Here is a 23,367-nt window from a genome sequence, read left to right as displayed (position 1 = left end):
CAACATGCCACCTGCAGTGTGAATGGGGCTCAAGTCATAAATGCGAAGTCAATGGGCGCATGCGCTAATCATGCGCACAACTCACAAAAAGGCGTAACCAAGTGCAGTTTAATTCTGAGGATCTTCTCCGGTTATTTCACCATCTGCGTCCTATTTTACAGTCCATTCTCTCAAGCACCAGCGATATGAATGCAATATGTATGCAATGAATTAGAAGAATAGAAATATGGACTCAAGTTCTATTGTGCATTAACTGCGTCCTTGATGAATGTCAGGCATATCTGTATAATAGTAACACGCTCCTTTTATACTCATGAAATATGTGATTCTCATCAGGATTTGAATGCCCGTTAAATTATAGAGAATGTAAGTATTATTAATCATTTTCATCTACTGACACATAAATCATGGCTAGTATTAACAGTGATTGTATCAGCATGCACTTCACTTCTACCGGTCCATTTTGATTTAGAAAAATTATATTCATTTATTGAAACACGAAAAATTAAACCAAAAATATTTCTAAATTCAAATTACACTTCAAACTAAACGAAAATAGAATCAATATGATGAAGTGGTCGAAAAAATCATACCAAATCCAAACATTTTACTCTCTCCAACTTCTTCCACCGACCGCTTTGCAGTGACTAAAAAATCACTCTACGACAACAAGTGGAAAAATACCAATACAAATCAGATCATTAATACAATTGTAAATATAAACATAATGATAATAATTTTTGAAAATAAACCATGAACTTTAGATAGTTTAACACAACTCTCATACATATTTGTTTCATAAAACAGCTACAACAGTGTAGGGACTTAATTTCATGTTCCACTGTATTGTCAGAATTTGGACATGAACTTTATCACCATCTGATTTATCACCATCTCATCCAATTTTCGTGAGAGCGTTAATTCTAAGCGAAATTTTCGTGCCAGCGCAGAGCGCAAGTGGCACGAAAATGGTGGAATCTCCAAACTGCAAATGCAGGAACTGAATTTAGACATTGCACTGAAAACAGACGTGGTTCTGAAACGTCTTAGCGCAATGACCTATTTCTCAGGAAAATAACAAATTGCGCTTTTCGCCACTTAATTACCATACAATATACCCACAGATAGCACAAACACTCCCACCAATGGCCACTTGCACTCTGCGCTGGCACTAAATTTTCACTTAGAATTAGCGCTCTCACGAAAATTGGATAAGACATAACACATGGTCGTAGCATGTAGCACTGCGAAAATAGAGCCCAAATGTCATGGGGCCACTATGAGTCATTTTATTTATTTACTTATTTATTAAACTTTGACGAGTGTGTGATGAATTTGAGTGAATCTCATGAAAACATGTCCAGGTCATATTTCACACCAAAAAAATAAAGTATGAAATTATATTTTGCATAAAGAAAATTAAGTTTATTTTTAGGATCTCTGTGTTTTTGTTTTTATTTATGTTTTATATAAAGAAATTATTTAATTTTTTATTTATTGCTACATTATTTTTATTTCCATAATGAGTCTGGACCAAAGAAATAAAGAGCTGGTCAGGGCATTTGACTTTTTATTTATTTTACTGCCATTCTCATTACTGTCATACAATATATATAAAACATTTATTTTTAAGTGAATAAATATATATATTTTATTCATTTATTTTGCATTAAAGTAGTGAGAATGTGGGGTGAATCATTGCTTTTTTGTCCTAAAAATGTCAAAAAGTAACAAATTCTTATCAGACCAAGAAAAGGCTTCATTTTATTTAATAGTTTTTTATACATGTAATTTCTATTTAGGGGGGGGACAGCAGAGGTGAATTATTACCTGGCATCGTAGAATAATATCTTGCCATATTAAGAACCAGGAGACCCATCTAGAACATACTGTAAGCACCAGAACAGGGCCTCTTAAAATCACAGGAATATAGTAACAGGTGTATTCTGTAACTCAGTAACACCTGCAGACTGTTAGGGGTGACACTATCGAGTACGTCCTTACAGTTGTGTGACATCCTGCTTTGCCATACAGCTTTCTTTATCAACCTAATGGCTTAGCAAACTCACTAAAATGGGGCACAGGTGTGCACTTCTGGCAGGATGCCAGCGAGCATATGAGGTGTTCTACAATATTCTGTCAAAGTACAAGACATTTGTTGCACTACAGTAATGTAAGTGATGCTTGAAATAGAACACTAACTTACTCATTACTGTACACAGTATACATGTTATATTCTGCAGATACAGTAAGCTTAGTATGATAATATGCTACTCTGAACCGATCTTCTCCTCCTCTCTGGCCGAGATGTCAGCTGTGTCTCCCTCTCATTAGTGTATGTACAGTATCTCACAGAAGTGAGTACACCCCTCACATTTGAGTAAATATTTTATTATATCTTTTCATGTGACAACACTGAAGAAATGACACTTTGCTACAATGTAAAGTAGTGAGTGTACAGCTTGTATAACAGTGTAAATTTGCTGTCCCCTCAAAATAACTCAACACACAGCCATTAATGTCTAAACCGCTGGCAACAAAAGTGAGTACACCCCTAAGTGAAAATGTCCAAATTGGGCCCAAAGTGTCAATATTTTGTGTGGCCACCATTATTTTCCAGCACTACCTTAACCCTCTTGGGCATGGAGTTCACCAGAGCTTCACAGGTTGCCACTGGAGTCCTCTTCCACTCCTCCATGACGACATCACGGAGCTGGTGGATGTTAGAGACCTTGCGCTCCTCCACCTTCCGTTTGAGGATGCCCCACAGATGCTCAATAGGGTTTAGGTCTGGAGACATGCTTGGCCAGTCCATCACCTTTACCCTCAGCTTCTTTAGCAAGGCAGTTGTCGTCTTGGAGGTGTGTTTGGGGTCGTTATCATGTTGGAATACTGCCCTGCGGCCCAGTCTCTGAAGGGAGGGGATCATGCTCTGCTTCAGTATGTCACAGCACATGTTGGCATTCATGGTTCCCTTAATGAACTGTAGCTCCCCAGTGCCGGCAGCACTCATGCAGCCCCAGACCATGACACTCCCACCACCATGCTTGACTGTAGGCCAAGACACACTTGTCTTTGTGCTCCTCACCTGGTTGCCGCCACACACGCTTGACACCATCTGAACCAAATAAGTTTATCTTGGTCTCATCAGACCATAGGACATGGTTCCAGTAATCCATGTCCTTAGTCTGCTTGTCTTCAGCAAACTGTTTGCGGGCTTTCTTGTGCATCATCTTTAGAAGAGGCTTCCTTCTGGGACGACAGCCATGCAGACCAATTTGATGCAGTGCGGCGTATGGTCTGAGCACTGACAGGCTGACCCCCCACCCCTTCAACCTCTGCAGCAATACTGGCAGCACTCATACGTCTGTTTCCCAAAGACAACCTCTGGATATGACGCTGAGCACGTGCACTCAACTTCTTTGGTCGACCATGGCGAGGCCTGTTCTGAGTGGAACCTGTCCTGTTAAACCGCTGTATAGTCTTGGCCATCGTGCTGCAGCTCAGTTTCAGGGTCTTGGCAATCTTCTTATAGCCTAGGCTATCTTTAAGTAGAGCAACAGTTCTTTTTTTCAGATCCTCAGAGAGTTCTTTGCCATGAGGTGCCATGTTGAACTTCCAGTGACCAGTATGAGAGAGTGAGAGCGATAACACGAAATTTAACACACCTGCTCCCCATTCACACCTGAGACCTTGTAACACTAACGAATCACATGACACCGGGGAGGGAAAATGGCTAATTGTGCCCAATTTGGACATTTTCACTTAGGGGTGTACTCACTTTTGTTGCCAGCGGTTTAGACATCAATGGCTGTGTGTTGAGTTATTTTGAGGGGACAGCAAATTTACACTGTTATACAAGCTGTACACTCACTACTTTACATTGTAGCAAAGTGTCATTTCTTCAGTGTTGTCACATGAAAAGATATAATAAAATATTTACTAAAATGTGAGGGGTGTACTCACTTCTGTGAGATACTGTAGGTCAGGTGGCCTGTAGAGGACAGGTAAACACAGTTTCACTCTGTTTGTGGCACAACACGACAGCAAATACATTATGCTCGCAGAAAAAAACAGAATATTCAGCAAAAGACAGACTTTCACAAATTGTGGGCAGAGAAAATGTATATAACAACTTCATCAAAGTAGTGCTCAGGGATTTAGCGGGGAGCTTGTGTAAATTCAGAGTGTCCAATCGGTTTAGAGGAGAGGCGCACTGCATGTCACTGTAGAATGTTCACTACTGACCAATCAATTTAGTGAATGACTTAACCTCCAGTGTGCTGTCTGTCTGCACTGGTCTCAGAACAGTTTGAAATGCACCTTATTTTCATCCTAACTCCATTTAAAGCCTCTGAAAGACACATTTTCCAGTTTTTTTAAGATGGGGGCCTGGGTATCTCAGTGTATATTGACGCTGACTATCACCCCTGAAGTCGTGAGTTCGAATCCAGGGCGTGCTGAGTGACTCCAGCCAGGTCTCCTAAGCAACCAAATTGGTCCGGTTGCTAGGGAGGGTAGAGTCACATGGGGTAACCTCCTCGTGGTCGTGATTAGTGGTTCTCGCTCTCAATTGGGCGTGTGGTGAGTTGTGTGTGGATCGTGGAGAGTAGCATGAGCCTCCACGTGCTGTGAGTCTCCGCGGTGTCATGCACAACGAGTCACGTGATAAGATGCACGGATTGACGGTCTCAGAAGCGGAGGCAACTGAGACTTGTCCTCCACCACCCGGATTGAGGTGAGTAACCGTGCCACCACGAGGACCTACTAAGTAGTGGGAATTGGGCATTCCAAAAAACAAAACAAAAAAGATGCATTCATTGATTCTCAAAGTGATATTGCACAGTGAATATAGGACTTTTTAAAGGAAAATGATCCTATAGTCCACTTATGTGGTCATTGTGTTTAACAGCGTGCCATTTCGCAATAAATTGCTCAAATGTTTAAAATGGCATATTGGATGAAACTAGAGACTCTAATCTTTTGACTCAAACAGGTTTCAATGTAAAAACTTAATATGGTTTCTTACCAGATGTAGTTTGATGGATGGATGGATGGATGGATGGATGGATTTGATATACAGTACCAGTCAAAATAAAATCTCTCAATTAACACATATATTTCTATGTCAGGTGGATAACAAAAATTGAGTGGCAGGAGCAGCTGCGCAGCATGTCAAAAATAGAAACAGTGTGTCTGTCAAACTGATACAATGGCAGTTCCCAGTTTAAACGGCTTCATTAAATATAATAGAAGTGGCCTAGTTTTGTTGCATGTACAACATGATGTTTGAGCTGTTTTTAAAAAGTCATGCTTTTCATAAGATGTTGGTGAGACAAAATTTACATTTTAGTTATATAAAATGTTTTCCTCTGTGAAACCCCCCCAAAAAAACACCACCACAAAGAATCATAACAGCAACAACAGAGCTGTTGCAGAACTTTGAGTCTTTATATATATATATATATATATATATATATATATATATATATATATATATTTTGCACTAAACTGTACTGAAATCTCAAGAAAGAAAAAAAAGAAGCAACATGAAGAAACAAAAGCACACATATTCCAAAATAATCTGTATGGTGTCGTGTTAGAAGACACAATTCAGTTTCCTTTTTCCTCCAAACCATTTATATGAAGTCATTTCGGCTAAAGACTGACAGTACGTTTGGACTTGCCATCTTGTATCAATAACACGCCGCTATTACAAAGGTTTCAGATGATACATTAAGACCCTAGTGGTCTTAATTACATTATATATGTTTGCTATGCAAAAATATGATCTTTATTTATTGCTTCTGCACAGAATGTTTTTGTTTATTATATAGGTCATATTTTATGTGCATATCAATGTAATAAAGCAAACGTCAGCATCTTTTTATGTGCGTTAAAATCTTTGTGTAGAGTCTGTCTTTGTGTTTGTTTATTCCTGTATAATGTTTTATAATCTCTTCTCAGGTTTATCTATGAAGATAAAAAAGCAACGGTCGGCCGTCCTTCTTGTTCTAAAAAAAAACATACAATTCCAATGTTTCAAAACATTACAATAAACATGAACAACAAAACATCTTCAGTCCCAGCAAACCAGAGGATCCACGAACATTCAAAACGCAAGTCTCGATCGAACACAAACACTGTTTATTTTTCCAGAATATATTCAAAATGAAAGTGCTGCAGTCCTATAAACATACTTTATGGAACGATAACACACTTGACTGTCCTCTGACGCTCCTAACGATTATCAAGTTCATTCGGAAAAGAAAGAAAATGAGAACAAAATATCGTGGCCAACAGCGTCCAGCAGCAAGCCCTGTATTAGAAAGAAAACAGAGCGCTTTGCAACTTTGGAAACAAGCTTTAACCTGACTGTAGCACGCTATGTTTTTGCAGACATTGATCTATAAGTGCTTTGACTCAACTTCGGTTTAGCGAGGGGCATTTGAAGCGCACCTCATCCTCGTCATGGGCCTCCTCCTCTCCAAACATCTACTGTCCATGTGGCCAGTGCATAGAGTGCAAGCGACAAAATTCATGTTCACAAACTGAAACTGAAAAGTAAATATGTAAGATGCTTTCCCCTCTTCTCAAACGGGATGGGTGCGTGATGGAAGACTGTGTCATTCTAGCTGGATCGGCATTGCACCTGCCCATCTGAGCTGTCCTCTTCATCAGAGCCCTCGGCTCCTCTGCTGTTCAGACCCGTGATGCGGTAGCCCATGTTCAACAGCATCACCTCCAGTGGGTCGGCATTCATGCGCCGTTGGTTGGCCTGCGCCGCTCCGTCCATGTCCTCCACCACACGACAATTCTCACTTTCCGACTGGATTAAAACACATTCAAATCATTGGGATGTACAGAATGTTGCTTCATTTTATACCAACTTAACCACTCCAGATATATTGTGAATATTCACTGTCACACCGCAGGAGGCTCTACATTCCCTCAAAACTAATGACACATGGCAGTGATGTGCTGTTAGACTGCTTTAATACCTCTGGTCTGGGGCTCCACAATCGCACCACTGGATCGATGCCGCTGGTTGCCAGGAAACAGTAACTGGGATGTGGCTGTAGGCAGTTCACTATAGACTCGTCTCCCTGTAAGATCCGCACCAGGTTTGTCGTCTCTTTCTCCCAGATGAAAAACGAGCCATCGTCAGAACCGCTCACTATGTACTGACTTTTACTGTCGAGAGTAAATACAGAATTAAACTGACAAAATAACACACATTGTATTGTAACTGCTGGTGTATTCTGGATAAATGATACAGAGTTACTAGTGTGTTTTGTTGGTTGCTATGGCAGTTAGACATACAGATGGAAATATTGATAGACAGATAGATGGAAAGGTAGACAGATACACAGACAGATAGATAGACAGGCACACAGATTGCTAGACAGACAGACAGACAGACAGTTAGTTAGATAGATAGATAGATAGATAGATAGATAGACAGACACAGCGAGACAGATTGACAGAAATACAGACAGACAAATTGACAGACCGACACACAAACAGAAAGAGCGACAGATTAACAGACAGACATGCATACCAACAGAGAGATAGACACAGACACATATACAGAAAGACAGATTGACAAACAAAAAGACAGACAGATAGACAAACATACAGAAAGACAGACAGACAGATACAGACAGACAGACAGACACACAAACAGAAAGACTGACAGATTAACAGACAGACATGCATACCAACAGACAGACACACAGACAGACAGGCAGACTGACAGATAGATAGACAGACAGACAGACACCTACAGATTGACACACAGACAGTTACAGACAGACAGATTGACAGACACAGACAGATATACAAACAGAAAGACTGACAGATTAACAGACAGACACGTATACCAACAGACAGATACACACACACACAGACAGACACAGACAGATTGACACACAGACAGACTGACACAGACAAACAGACAGATTGACACACATACACAGAGACAGATAGATAGATAGACAGACAGACAGACACACACACAGACAAACAGAAACAGATTGACAAAGACAGATAGACACAGAAAGATTGACAGACAGATTGACAACAAACAGACACACACACAGACAAACAGACAGACACAGATGCAGACACACTGACAGATAGATAGGCAGACAGATTGACAAACACAAACAGATTGACAGACACAGACAGATAGACAGACAGATAGATTGACAGACAGACAGATTGACAGACAAAAACAAACAGATTGACAGACACAGACAGATAGACAGACACAGACAGATTGACAGACAGACAGACACACACACACAGACAGATTGACAGACAAACACAAACAGATTGACAGACAAACACAAACAGATAGACAGACACAGACAGATTGACAGATAGACACACACACACAGACAGACAAACACAAACAGATTGACAGACACAGACAGATAGACAGACACACACACAGATTGACAGATAGATAGACAGACAGACAGGCAGACACAGACAGACTGGCAGACACAGACAGACTGGCAGACACAGACAGACTGGCAGATAGATAGACAGACAGACAGACACAAACAGATAAGACAGACAAACGGAAAGACACAGACAGACAGACAGATAGATCTAGGAGAAGTTAAGAATCAGTAACAATATATATAGTATAAGTCTTAATCAATCACTATAATAAGAGCAGACCGACCTTCCAAAAAAGTTGGCTTCCTTGATGTCAGTGGTGGTGTTGCAGTGACCACAGTAGCGATGTTTATAGTCGAGGCTTCTCTCTCTCAGGACCATCTCATCTTCAGGGATCGACTCTTTCCGGCTGAAATTATGGAAGCGGATCGAGCTGTTCCCCTTTTTATCTTCAGCTGCATCAGATAAATGGAGAATATTTAGACAGGTTTGATTATTCACATGCCAATCAAACAAAATACAAGAGTTATTGTAAAGCAGTGCATCTCAACTGGTGTGAATAATAAAATAAACCACAGTTCTGTTCTGATCAGGCCACGAACAGCAGGAAAAAAATCAGTGTTTGTAAAGAACGTACAAGAGTCTGTTTTTGAGAAGAGCGCTGCTTTAATGTCCTTGTCCAGCGCGTCACATGCATTGCTTTGCGCTTGATCCGGAAACTTTCCTTTGAAGTCGTCTAGACACTCCAGCGCCTCTGCGATGTATTTGAGTTCAAATAGACAGCGTGCTAAACGGAAGTGTGCTTTCAGATGACTGGGGTTGACTGACAGGGCCTTGAGACAGTCTCGCAGTGCGTCATAGTGATCACCGTCCCTGCAGAGACAAAGAGTAAAACCACATAAACACAACATACATTCAAATAATCAAACAACAATCCACTAAACTGCTTTGAACAAAGCTTGTCCAATCAGAACTCCGAGTCTAAATTACACATTTATAAGATGTATTTCACATCATTAGGGGCTGTTCAACATGTGGTAGACGGATGTCTCTGCAGGGTTATTATAGTTTTGAAAATTTCACTAGTTTTTATTTCATTTGCATTTTTTTTTAAAACGGCACATGTGTGGATGTTGTATTTTAGCTCCGCTATACTCAACGCATAATTTAAATTAATTGAAACCCACTGACTCCTGAGTATCTTGTTTCGTTTGATAAGCCGCTTCAAAAAATCTGTTCATTTTCACATGTCAGCGCCCTGATAAACATGATGTCCACATATGAGGACATACATTTTTAGGAAAACTATTTGCTCTAGAAAACCTTTTTTGTTTGTTTGTTTGCATGTTTATTACATGCTACTAGTTACAAATCAAAAAAGGGAAATGGAAAATGCACACAACAGTCACACTCGGGTCTCAGGAGGTTAATACATGGTATATCTTAACATTAATGCAATATGAACTAACTTGAACTACAATGAACAATTGTAGATTTCTAAATTAACATTGAACTAATAAATACTATAAAACAACATTGTTCTTTGTTTGTTCATGCTGCGTTTATTAATGCTAACGAGTGCAACTTTATTTTAAAGTGTTAGCCTACCATATTATCTGCCTGTGATGGCACTTAATCAGAAACTACTCATGCTCAAAATAATACCATCACATTTTGTGTGCTAGTAATTTTCTCTATGATTCTATTTAGTTTTCGTTCTTATTGTAGCACACTTTTATAGCTTCAATTTTTATTTTAGTTGCCTCTAGCTTTTTTTAACGCTGTAACGCATTCAGTCTGAAGACATTTTATATCACACCATTTGCGCTTCATGTAGGCGGCGGCACGGTTCCCATACAGCATGGCGTTTTGGCCATCCTCATGGATGCCCAGACTGTACAGCTGTATGGCTTGAGTCCACTGCTGCCGTGCGAACGCATCATTCGCCTGCTGCTTGATTCTCTCCAGGTAAGGAGGAAGATCACCTGATCCACTGACACACACACATAGCAACAGTTAGCACAGCTCATGAAAATATGAATACCACTGCTGTCACTTCTGAGTCCTCGAGTACTCATGTCCATCCCTAACCTGGATAAGGGAAAAGATGAATCATTACCTGTAAAGTTTGCCGTGAGTCAGTCTGAGGCGACTGGCAGGAAGGTGAATTCCATTGGACAATCCGTTAGTGGTTTTGCCATTCTGTACCTCTGCCAAGAGAAGTGCACCATAAACAAACATTAACCAAGAGCACAACAGTACAACATGATGCCAGTAATGAACATAATTAACTACAATACCTAATATTCCTGAATAGCACATCTTTCATTAATAATATTGCTTCTTACCTGATGATGAGTGGCACTTTTTGGGCAGCAGAAATGTGTAAGGTCTTTGTTTGAATGTCAAATCGAATAAATAAACCTGAAAAGGAAACAACATTGCATGAATGTTTATCGGCAATGGACAGTCTTTTTGTCCTTTAATAATTTAATCTTATAATAACTTTCAGCATTATAAGATCCTTACAAAACAATCACTATTCAAGTTGATCACCTGTTCTCCACCCATGTTAACCAGTAGCTCCGTACCGTCAGGACTGAAGGTCACATAAGTTGCCACCAGAACTCTTAATCTGTTATTATAGTCAGGAAGTTTGACCGGTAAATGACCTGCAAACAGAGAAATACATTTCTGTAAAAGCAGATAAGAATTAGAGCGACAAAACTTTGTTCAATAAAACGTTCGAACAGCACGACTGAATACAAACCTGCCACATAGTACTGTCCTGCCCCGTCCGGTATCGATTTCCGCTTGTCACAAAAAGTATGAACTCCGGTTGATGAGCTCTGACTTAGAGACTTCCTACAAGAAGAAATATAGCATAATATTTAAAACAACACCTCTCCCGAAAACCTGTTCGACTTTCTTCCGTGAAACACAAAAGATGCTTAGCAGAATTCCAAAGTTGCTCATTTCCATAAAATTTTTCACACTCAAATTTAAAAGCAAAAAATTGGTCTCATTTTTCAGAGAACACCCCTCCCCCCAACTCTACCCCCTATCTTTGTAAACATGTAATTCTGGTTCTGTTCCCTCTAGATCACTTTGAAAAGTCTCATTTTATTCCACTAGATGGCAGAAAGCACTAGAAAAAATATGTTTTCTCTATCACATTCCATCACAATATACAGATTTGAAATGTAGGTGGCGCTCTAACGCATTTTATCCCTCACAGATGTGCTCGTCCATAGACATTCAGTCTAATTTTCAGTTCAAGCACCACCCTCATTATTTCATTGAATATCTCGGCCTCTGAGTGGACTATAAGCTCAATCTAAGTGTCTTTAGAAAGCTGAGATCCTCCCATTTATGATGATGATGATATATAACAATTTATCATCAATAGTCAAAAACATATTTTTCTGATTATTTATTTTGCATGCTTTTTCTTCTGTATGGCATATTTTGTTCTTGACATCTATGATATAACATTAGATTATTCACACAAGCAAGCTCACAGACAACTAAACAATGGCTAATTTCTTAGAAAACTGCCTAAAGTAAAAGCAGATTTAAAGCTTTTAGCTATTTGGGGCTTACAGCAGCAGTTATCAGAGCACAAAATAGACGTTTGTATTTGATGACTTACAGAAATCATATTTCACTTTGTGATACTTTTGAACATCTTTCGATCTGTGGTATTAGTGCAACAACATAAACTATACAGTCACATTCCTGAGAGTGAGAGCTTTCATTTGATATATGACTTGTCCATTTAGATGCTATGTGAAGGACTTTTATTTTTATATAAATATTTCTAGCCCATTACCTCTAGGGGGTGCTACTTTTCAACACGAATGTTTTGAGGCCTTATTTTGTTATTTTAAGTAACATAAATGCAGAAGTGATGTTTATCTCCGAAAAGTTTAAATTCTAAGCTTTCAAATGATACCTCATATGCCTGACTTATGTATACAGAGACTTTAATGTTTTAAGCGTAAACTTTTTTTGTGATATAGCGCCGCCCGTAGAGTTGAAGTGGTTAAACAACTCATGCACTACACCTTATTTACTGATAATCATCAGAAGTGTTCCATTTTGATGATTTATAAAAACAAATTTGCACTGTAAATTATATTGCAATCAGTAAAAGCATCAAACTGATCAAATAGTCATGTGTCATATGTCGTTGGAAGGCCCTCAAACAGCAGAATACAACCAACCTATTTGTTTTAATCACAGACAAACAAATTGCGAGTAATAGCGAAGTGTATGTCTTTGACAATTATTTTGGTGTTGCTTATATGCCGCATTTTTACTTATAACTTCACAAACATAAACGGAACATAAAATATAATACAATTACTTAGAGGAGGTGATTATCTTTCAAACGAGTCCACACACAAGGTAATCAGATGTATAGATCATTAGATAATCCACATGAAGCACAATGTTACATATGACCACCAGGAGATGGCGCCAAATACATGACACAGACTCAATGATGACACAAATGACACAGAATGAAACTCATTCTGTGAAATCTCATTACTAAAATCATGTCTGCATGCTATGCAAACCTTTAGTCATTGTTGTGTTTGCATGTGTAATTAGTTCTTATGTACAATTATTATGTTTTATTTATTTGGAGACGTTTTTGGACACTATGATCAGTTATTTTTGTAATGTTATAACTTTTGATTACTTTGTTGTATAAACACAAACATTTTCTCAGATACAGTTGACATGATTGGGAACAAAACAAAAGCAGTTTTTCAGAGTCACCTTATTTACACCCAGAGATATATAATGTTAAATAAGAAAAAAAGTACATTTTTGGCTAAATTGTTTTTTCAGCAGTTTCTTAGGCTGAGAGTCTCAGAATGTATATCATTAAAAAACGTGAAAAGTTTTCTTTACAATGACACCAAACACTTTACCCTACTTGTCGAGTTATAAGCCTTACATTTTGGGTATGCCACTAAAACAGAAAACTTTCAAAACACCTTCAGAGCTAAAAGGGTTAATGATACTTTTAAGGTGTTTTTTCTTTTTTTTTTTTTTTTTTGGAGTTTGGTAGTATAAATCACCATCACTTTCATTGTATGCAAAAGAGCAGCTCGGACATTTGGTTTCTCATTTAATTTTGTGTTTCACAGAAGATAGACAGACATACAGGTTTGGAATAATACGAGTGGGAGCAACATTTCTTTATTCTAATAAACTCACCTGTGATTGTGGATCATTCTAATGTCATAAAGCCGAACAAAGGGCCCATTGGCTCCCACAGCCATGTAGTTGTTGTCACGTGGGTTGATAGCGAGACATTTGGCTTCGACAAGCTGCCCGCAAAACTCTGTCAGGTCAATTAAAACCTCGGACCGCTTGCCGCTCTCTCTCAAGTCATACTGCCTGCAGAGACAGGGAAAAAACAGATTAATTAAAAACATGGTTTGACGTCAGATTTCAGTTTGTTTGGCTGGAGTGAAAGCGGTTTTCCAAAAAGCTCTTCATACATTGTCCATGTGTCCTCTACATGGAAAGCATAAGACAGTGTGGCAGTAAGCTTTGGCACTGTCGAGAGACCTACTGTGCCTGGGCATGTGCGAGCCCCCTGATGGGAGATACCACCCTGCAGCCAACACAACATCTGGAGCGGATGGAACATGCTTTTCAAGGGCATATAAGCTTTTTCTCATAAGTGTGACTTGTTTCTATTCCCTCTGAGACAGCGTACAGGTACAGAGGGTAAAAAAAAAAATACACTGACTAGATTTACACTGCTAAATAAAGTGGAAACACGCAACATAGTCTGTTAAAAGGGTCCACTCTGGCCAATAACTGCACACTTAAGGCCTATTCACACCAAATTTATGACGAATTTGCGAGAATAACCGTCAAAAGTTCCATTCACACCAAGACCATTACAAATAAAATGAAAAACAAAACTACCACTGTACAGTATGCAGCACTGTCCTACAAACATATTTATTTTGTTTTCCTGCTCGGACCATATTCTATGGAGCCCCTTAGAGGACAGGGCAGGATTAAAAAAAAACAAAAAAAAGTTTTGCGTGCCCTCCCAATAGTTTTGCCTGCCCTCGCAGTGAGTTTTGCGTTCCCTCGCAGTGAGTTTTGCGTTCGCTCAAAATAGTTTTGCGTTCCCACGCAGTGAGTTTTGCGTTCCCTCGCAGTGAGTTTTGCGTTCCCTCAAAATAGTTTTGCGTTCCCTCACAGTAAGTTTTGCGTTCCCTCGCAGTGAGTTTTGTGTTCGCTCAAAATAGTTTTGCGTTCCCACGCAGTGAGTTTTGCGTTCCCTTGCAGTGAGTTTTGCGTTCCCTCAAAATAGTTTTGCGTTCCCTCGCAGTGAGTTTTGCGTTCGCTCAAAATAGTTTTGCGTTCCCTCGCAGTGAGTTTTGCGTTCCCTCAAAATAGTTTTGCGTTCCCTCGCAGTGAGTTTTGCGTTCCCTCGCAGTGAGTTTTGCGTTCCCTCAAAATAGTTTTGCCCTCGCAGTGAGTTTTGCATTCCCTCAAAATAGTTTTGCGTTCCCTCGCAGTGAGTTTTGCGTTCCCTCAAAATAGTTTTGCGTTCCCTCAAAATAGTTTTGCGTTCCCTCGCAGTGAGTTTTACATTCCCTCAAAATAGTTTTGCCCTCGCAGTGAGTTTTGCGTTCCCTCGCAGTGAGTTTTGTGTTCCCTCAAAATAGTTTTGCGTTCCCACGCAGTGAGTTTTGCGTTCCCTCAAAATAGTTTTGCGTTCCCTCGCAGTGAGATTTGCGTTCCCACGCAGTGAGTTTTGCGTTCCCTCAAAATAGTTTTGCGTTCCCTCGCAGTGAGTTTTGCGTTCCCTCGCAGTGAGTTTTGCGTTCCCTCAAAATAGTTTTGCGTTCCCTCGCAGTGAGTTTTGCGTTCCCTTGCAGTGAGTTTTGCGTTCCCTCAAAATAGTTTTGCGTTCCCTCGCAGTGAGTTTTGCGTTCCCTCGCAGTGAGTTTTGCGTTCCCTCAAAATAGCTTTGCGTTCCCTCGCAGTAAGTTTTGCGTTCCCTCGCAGTGAGTTTTGTGTTCGCTCAAAATAGTTTTGCGTTCCCACGCAGTGAGTTTTGCGTTCCCTTGCAGTGAGTTTTGCGTTCCCTCAAAATAGTTTTGCGTTCCCTCGCAGTGAGTTTTGCGTTCGCTCAAAATAGTTTTGCGTTCCCTCGCAGTGAGTTTTGCGTTCCCACGCAGTGAGTTTTGCGTTCCCTCAAAATAGTTTTGCGTTCCCTCGCAGTGAGTTTTGCGTTCCCTCGCAGTGAGTTTTGCGTTCCCTCAAAATAGTTTTGCGTTCCCTCAAAATAGTTTTGCGTTCCCTCGCAGTGAGTTTTGCGTTCCCTCAAAATAGTTTTGCGTTCCCTCAAAATAGTTTTGCGTTCCCTCGCAGTGAGTTTTACATTCCCTCAAAATAGTTTTGCCCTCGCAGTGAGTTTTGCGTTCCCTCGCAGTGAGTTTTGTGTTCCCTCAAAATAGTTTTGCGTTCCCACGCAGTGAGTTTTGCGTTCCCTCAAAATAGTTTTGCGTTCCCTCGCAGTGAGATTTGCGTTCCCTCAAAATAGTTTTGCCCTCGCAGTGAGTTTTGCGTTCGCTCAAAATAGTTTTGCGTTCCCTCGCAGTGAGTTTTGCATTCCCTCGCAGTGAGTTTTGCATTCCCTCAAAATAGTTTTGCGTTCCCTCGCAGTGAGTTTTGCATTCCCTCAAAATAGTTTTGCGTTCCCTCGCAGTGTTTTGCGTTCCCTCAAAATAGTTTTGCGTTCCCACGCAGTGAGTTTTGCCTTCCCTCAAAATAGTTTTGCGTTCCCTCGCAGTGAGTTTTGCGTTCCCTTGCAGTGAGTTTTGCGTTCCCTCGCAGTGAGTTTTGCGTTCCCTCAAAATAGTTTTGCGTTCCCACGCAGTGAGTTTTGCGTTCCCTCAAAATAGTTTTGCGTTCCCTCGCAGTGAGTTTTGCGTTCCCTCAAAATAGTTTTGCGTTCCCTCAAAATAGTTTTGCGTTCCCTCGCAGTGAGTTTTACATTCCCTCAAAATAGTTTTGCCCTCGCAGTGAGTTTTGCGTTCCCTCGCAGTGAGTTTTGTGTTCCCTCAAAATAGTTTTGCGTTCCCACGCAGTGAGTTTTGCATTCCCTCAAAATAGTTTTGCGTTCCCTCGCAGTGTTTTGCGTTCCCTCAAAATAGTTTTGCGTTCCCACGCAGTGAGTTTTGCGTTCCCTCAAAATAGTTTTGCGTTCCCTCGCAGTGAGTTTTGCGTTCCCTTGCAGTGAGTTTTGCGTTCCCTCGCAGTGAGTTTTGCGTTCCCTCAAAATAGTTTTGCGTTCCCATGCAGTGAGTTTTGCGTTCCCTCAAAATAGTTTTGCGTTCCCTCGCAGTGAGTTTTGCGTTCCCTCAAAATAGTTTTGCGTTCCCTCAAAATAGTTTTGCGTTCCCTCGCAGTGAGTTTTACATTCCCTCAAAATAGTTTTGCCCTCGCAGTGAGTTTTGCGTTCCCTCGCAGTGAGTTTTGCGTTCCCTCAAAATAGTTTTGCGTTCCCTCGCAGTGAGATTTGCGTTCCCTCAAAATAGTTTTGCCCTCGCAGTGAGTTTTGCATTCCCTCAAAATAGTTTTGCGTTCCCTCGCAGTGAGTTTTGCGTTCCCTCAAAATAGTTTTGCGTTCCCACGCAGTGAGTTTTGCGTTCCCTCAAAATAGTTTTGCGTTCCCTCGCAGTGAGTTTTGCGTTCCCTCAAAATAGTTTTGCCCTCGCAGTGAGTTTTACATTCCCTCAAAATAGTTTTGCCCTCGCAGTGAGTTTTACATTCCCTCAAAATAGTTTTGCCCTCGCAGTGAGTTTTGCATTCCCTCAAAATAGTTTTGCGTTCCCACGCAGTGAGTTTTGTGTTCCCTCAAAATAGTTTTGCGTTCCCACGCAGTGAGTTTTGCGTTCCCTCAAAATAGTTTTGCGTTCCCTCGCAGTGAGTTTTGCGTTCCCTCAAAATAGTTTTGCGTTCCCTCAAAATAGTTTTGTGTTCCCTCGCAGTGAGTTTTACATTCCCTCAAAATAGTTTTGCCCTCGCAGTGAGTTTTGCGTTCCCTCGCAGTGAGTTTTGTGTTCCCTCAAAATAGTTTTGCGTTCCCACGCAGTGAGTTTTGCATTCCCTCAAAATAGTTTTGCGTTCCCACGCAGTGAGTTTTACATTCCCTCAAAATAGTTTTGCGTTCCCTCAAAATAGTTTTGTGTTCCCTCAAAATAGTTTTGTGTTCCCTCGCAGTGAGTTTTACATTCCCTCAAAATAGTTTTGCCCTCGCAGTGAGTTTTGCGTTCCCTCGCAGTGAGTTTTGTGTTCCCTCAAAATAGTTTTGCGTTCCCACGCAGTGAGTTTTGCATTCCCTCAAAATAGTTTTGCGTTCCCTCGCAGTGAGATTTGCGTTCCCTCAAAATAGTTTTGCCCTCGCAGTGAGTTTTGCATTCCCTCAAAATAGTTTTGCGTTCCCTCGCAGTGAGTTTTGCGTTCCCTCAAAATAGTTTTGCGTTCCCACGCAGTGAGTTTTGCGTTCCCTCAAAATAGTTTTGCCCGCGTGAGTTTCCCTCAAAAGTTTGCCCTCGCAGTGAGTTTTACATTCCCTCAAAATAGTTTTGCCCTCGCAGTGAGTTTTGCATTCCCTCAAAATAGTTTTGCCCTCGCAGTGAGTTTTACATTCCCTCAAAATAGTTTTGCCCTCGCAGTGAGTTTTACATTCCCTCAAAATAGTTTTGCCCTCGCAGTGAGTTTTACATTCCCTCAAAATAGTTTTGCGTTCCCACGCAGTGAGTTTTGCGTTCCCTCAAAATAGTTTTGCGTTCCCTCGCAGTGAGTTTTACATTCCCTCAAAATAGTTTTGCATTCCCGAAACCATAGTGATAATACAGGAAAATGAAAATGTTGTTAATAAAAATCATAATTTTGTGGGTGCCATGGTTTTACTAATGCAAATACCATAGTTTAACTACGGTTTTACTATAGTAATATTTTGGTAACACTAAAATAGGTTACATTTGTTAACATTAGTAACAACATTAGTTAACATGAACTACAAATGAATAACACTTTTACAGCATTTATTCATCTTGGTTACTGTTAATTTCAACATATACTAACACATTGTTCAAATCAAAAGTTGTATATGTTCACATTAGTTAATGCAGCATGAACTAACAAACTAAAAATGAACAATTGTATTTTTATTACTAACATTAACAAAGAATAAATATATTGTTAATTGTAGGTTCATGATACCTAATGCATTTACTAATGTTAACAAATGTTACCTTATAATAAAGTGCTACTAATATTGTAGAATGTAGGAGCCATAGTTTTTGTTGAAAAACAGTGTTAATTTGTGCCATTGGGAAACCACTGTTCCTAGTCAAAAGCTTGTTCAAAACAAACATTCGCACAGAAAAAACAGGCTTGATGTGTGACTTCCTTTAGACAGGAAAAGACTGTCTGACCAACATGTTAAGTTACCAACCACAATTCATTTTGTTTGTACATGCCATGTGAACCTGGGCGTGGCATCTGAGGCAGATACACAACCTACCTGATGACCCCGTCTTCAGCGGCACTCCAGAACGTGTTGGGCCACAGGGGCGCCGTGGCGATTCGTTTGACCCGGTTTGTGTGATCTGAGAACATGTGAATGGTTTCTTTTGCTGTGATGTCGTGGACGTGCACCTTGGTATCTGCGGCTCCTGTGATTAAGATTCGGTCCTCGGAGTGAGGCAGAAACTGTAAACAGGCACAATCAGAAATCGATAAATAATACTTAAGGTACTAAATTCATCTGTGACTCTAGTGCTCAAGTCTGAAGTTCACCTTCACTGAGAAGATGTTGGCAGCATGTCCTGTGTGCATTGTGACGAGCTTCTTGTGTCTGAATGGATCCCAGATGATAGCGTGCTGATCATCGGATCCTGATGCCAGAAGACTAAACACAAAGAACAAGTAAAGAATGAGTTTATTTAGAGAGACAATCACATAAACACACTGAGATTCAGAGCACTTACTCTCCCCTCTCATTCCACTCCAGACAGTTCACACACCCCGAGTGACCCTGAAAACACACACAATTATGTCTTTTTCAGCATTTTGATGAGGTTCAATATATACTGTACACTGGCAAGAAAAAGTATGTGACCCCTTTGGAATTAGCTGGTCATAAAATATGATCTCATCTTTGTCAAAGTCACAAATATAGACGAACCCAAAGTGCTTAAAAGAACAACACACAAACAATTATAATCTTTCATGTCTTTATAGAACACATCCCATTAAACATTCAAAGTGCTGTGGAAAAAGTAAGTGAACCCTAGGATTTAATAACCTCCTCTGGCAACAGTAACCTCAACCAAGTGTTTACTGTAGTTGCAGATTAGACCTATACAACGTACAGAAAGAATTTTGGATCATTCCTCCTTACAGAATTGCTTCAGCTCAGACATATTCTGAGGATATCTGGTGTGAACGGCTCTCTTGAGGTCATTCCACAGCATCTCTATTGGGTTAAGGTCTGGACTCTGGTGGATTTACTTCAATGTTTAGGGTCATTGTCCTGCTGCTTCACCCAACTTCAGATTTTGTTGGAAAGCAGCGGCTTCCTTTGTGATGTCCTGCCATGGACCTGTTCAATACCTGTTTAATGTTTTCTGTATAGTAGACTCATGAACAGAGATGTTAACCAGTTCCAATGATTCCTTCAAGTCTTTATCTGTCACTCTAGTGTTCTTCTATACCTCATTGAGCATTCTGCGGTGTGCCCTTTCAGTCATCTTGACTGGACGGCCACTTCTAGAGAGAGTACCCATAGTACTAAATCATCTCCATTTATAGACAATTTGTCTAACTGTGGACAGATGAATATCTAAGATCTTTGAGATAACTTTGTAACCCTTTCCAGCTTTATGCAAAGCAACAATTCTGGAATGTAGGCCTTTTTGGCGAGGCATAGTCCACGTCAGCAGATGCTTCTTGTGAATAGCAAACTCAAAATATTTGAGTGCTTTTTATATGTCAAGTAGCTCTAACCCACACCTCAAATCTTGTTTCATTAATTGGATGCCAGGTTTGCCAACTCCTGACTCTAATTAGCTTATGTTGACGTCATTAGCCTAGGGGTTCACTTACTTTTTCCCAACCTGCACTGTGAATGTTTAATGGGGCCTTGTGACTTTGACGAAGATGAGATCACATTATATGACCAATCAATGCAGAAAACCAGCTAATTCCAAAGGGTTCACATACTTTTTCTTGCCACTGTATCTCAATGTACTACATATTTGTATGCATCCCCCCAAAGGAGTCATCATTTAAACCAATTTCAAGTCAATGCAGCCAAGTAGATACAAAATGTTTAATGTAAAAATTAAAAAATACAGTGAGAAATCTAGTTAGCAACCGTTTTTAACTAACAGAGCACATGGAAGAGTGATCATTTTAATTTAAGAGCACTAATATATCCAAACAACATTTACTTGCTATATTGAACAGCTTTAATTAGCAGCCCTAAAATATTAACACACTCATTTGTTCATAAAAAGTCACCTGTAGTTCTGCCTCCAGTCCTAGTCTCTTTATCAAGGGATCGGTCACATGATAGTGTCTCTGGAAGTCCAGGGCCCAGTTCTCCTACACAAATGGGTCAACACACATGACTGCATTGTAAATACTAATTTATATCTCATATCGCAAAACTAGCAGTTTCCTGTGTATGTCGTAACTGAACGTGGCACAGTAATTTGAATATGCAAAATAGAGATTGAGATTTAAGAGCTGTAGCAAAGGGGAAGATTTTCAGTAAATAACGACATAAATTTGGGTCTGTTCCTTACACAAAGCTATCGGATCACTTCAGAAGACTTGGAATATAGTCTGTAAGCCGTATGGACTACTTTAAACTACTTTGTTTTCTTTTCTTAATGGAGCTTGACAGTCATGGTCACTATAAACTGTCATTGTATGGAAAAGAGCTGCCTGACAATTCTTCAAAATATCTCCTTTTGTGTTCCACAGAGAAAACAACAGGTTGGAATAACATGAGTATGAGTAAATAATGTCAGAATCGAGAAACTAATGACGGAATGACAGCATTGTGTTGTGGTATATCTCACCACATTTTTTCCTCAAAATAAAATGCATTTCTCACCCTGATCTGCCTGTGCAGAAGATCACTAGTGACGTTCCGTACGGACATGGTCTCACAGCACGTCATGGATCCAGATGCCAGAGATCTCCGATCATCTGTGCGATCAAAGCCTCACCGAGAGGCCAAGCAGCTATAAATGAAAACAAAAACAATGTATTAACAGGACATAACACCCACCCAAACAAAATCACAATATTTACAGTAAATATGGGTGATTATTCAATTTGGGGCATGACTGACTACAACCTGTTAAAACACATATTATCAGATGTCCTGGACTAAAGATCAGATCTTGGCTTTAATCAACCTTCAAGTGGACTTTGATATTGTGTTCGATGGTAATAAATAAAAGCATGACACATTACCTGCATGCAGTAACAAATATGTCGTGCAAATTTGTTGTGTATTTTACCAAGCAGGCCATATAACCTCAATTTCAGCTACATAAATCATGTGTTTTATTTCTGCTAAAAATATCATTCATGCACATGCTTAGTTTGAGTGTCTGATTTGATGCAGTTGACCAAAACATAAACAAAGTCAGCTTGTTTATTAGTTAGTTAGTGTCACCTCACCTGTGCAGTCTGGCCTGATCTTATGTGCGCAGATAACTCGATGTTCACGCCGAAAACCGAAGACTAGTTTGATTAATTAAACTCGATACTGTAGCGCTGATTAAAGTATTCCGTTCACAGATTACTAGTTGTGGTTAAGCGCTGGTAAGATTTCTAAGCTACATAACAAACACGCTTCCTTGACTGATCGGGTTGCCAGATCACGTTAAATGCGCCGTGTCATCATATCCAGTTACGACACAGAACTATTTATTTTTATTTAGTAACAAAAAGCTTATTTTCCGTGGGTTTAATACAGTAACCATATTTTAACCCTTATATTCGTAGTAAAATAATAGGAATAATATAGGAAAATGAAACCTATAGTTATTATTGTTTTACCAGAGATCTTTTAACATTTTTCAAGCGTGCGTGTTACGACAGTAAGTCACCGTTTGCGGATACCATACAAATGAATGGGGAGAGCCGTAAACTGACACATACATGTCGCAAAATTGTCCGTGTCTTCTCTGATAAAACAGCAATTTTATCGTAGTCAGCTCCACACATAGTTCACTCCAAAAGACTGTTTAGTGTACAACATGTTGAAGATTCGTTCATAGGCTGTCAATTCATTAAGTGATGAGCTATTTCCTCCAAAAAGCAGTTTATTCAGCATTGGGAAGCATCTCCTCCATAGACATCCATTCAAAAAGAACGGTCTCTTGTCTCCTCGCCAGTGTCCCACCATAGAATCTGAACGGGACCGCTGCGTTATGCAATTCTATGCTAACGTTGTATGGAGTTATATATGTGCCACAATTCTGCACACGCAAGCATATTTTTTGTGAAAAAAAAAAAAAAAAAATTCTGCATGCGCAAGATAAAATTTTGAGCGTACAAAGAGTTATTTTGCATGCGTAAGATGATATTCTGAGTGCAAAAAAAAAAATACAAAATTTCTGCACACACTAAATGATATTTTGAGAGCAAAAAAAAAAAATAAAAAATTCTGCACGCACAAGATGATATTTTGAGTGCAAAAACATTTTCTGCACGCGCAAGATGAAATTTTGAACGTACAGTTATTTTGCACGCGCAAAATTATATTTTGAGTGCACATTATTTTGTATTTTTTTTTGGCACATGCAAGATGATATTTTGAGCACACAAAGAGTTATTTTGCACGTGCAAGATATTTTGAGTGCACAAAAAGTTATT

The 23,367-nt window shown here is 39.8% G+C and overlaps 1 protein-coding gene across 2 annotated transcripts; it reads right to left on the bottom strand.

Annotated features, from left to right (window-relative positions):
* Positions 1-6,124: 6,124 nt before the first annotated feature.
* On the bottom strand, positions 6,125-22,358 carry wdtc1 (WD and tetratricopeptide repeats 1). Of its 2 annotated transcripts, XM_051720188.1 has the most exons (16): positions 22,168-22,358; positions 21,593-21,722; positions 20,992-21,075; positions 19,458-19,504; positions 19,267-19,378; positions 18,992-19,179; positions 13,642-13,824; positions 11,180-11,274; positions 10,966-11,081; positions 10,758-10,833; positions 10,529-10,619; positions 10,229-10,402; positions 9,047-9,282; positions 8,696-8,864; positions 7,002-7,194; positions 6,125-6,829 (listed from the first exon to the last, which is right to left on the bottom strand). In XM_051720188.1, the coding sequence occupies exons 2-16, from the start codon at positions 21,656-21,658 to the stop codon at positions 6,632-6,634; spliced, it is 2,028 nt and encodes a 675-aa protein (XP_051576148.1). In that variant the 5' UTR covers positions 21,659-21,722; positions 22,168-22,358; the 3' UTR covers positions 6,125-6,631. The 2 variants fall into 2 exon arrangements, with proteins under 2 accessions (XP_051576148.1, XP_051576149.1); XM_051720189.1 differs by lacking the exon at positions 10,229-10,402.
* Positions 22,359-23,367: the final 1,009 nt, after the last annotated feature.

This window comes from Myxocyprinus asiaticus, chromosome 16, assembly GCF_019703515.2.
Source record: "Myxocyprinus asiaticus isolate MX2 ecotype Aquarium Trade chromosome 16, UBuf_Myxa_2, whole genome shotgun sequence".
NCBI classification, from domain to species: domain Eukaryota; kingdom Metazoa; phylum Chordata; class Actinopteri; order Cypriniformes; family Catostomidae; genus Myxocyprinus; species Myxocyprinus asiaticus.
Note: the sequence above shows the minus strand (reverse complement) of the source record. Positions and strands in the feature narration are given on the sequence as shown.

Bases quoted from the DNA above. Each gene is read 5' to 3' on its own strand.
- wdtc1 (XM_051720188.1), bottom strand. From the start codon at position 21,658: ATGACGTGCTGTGAGACCATGTCCGTACGGAACGTCACTAGTGATCTT. The intron at 21,076-21,592 runs GTGAGAAATGCA...CCATTTGTGTAG, and splicing joins TTCTGCACAGGCAGATCAGG to GAGAACTGGGCCCTGGACTT. The intron at 6,830-7,001 runs GTATTAAAGCAG...GTTTTAATCCAG, and splicing joins TGTGGAGCCCCAGACCAGAG to TCGGAAAGTGAGAATTGTCG.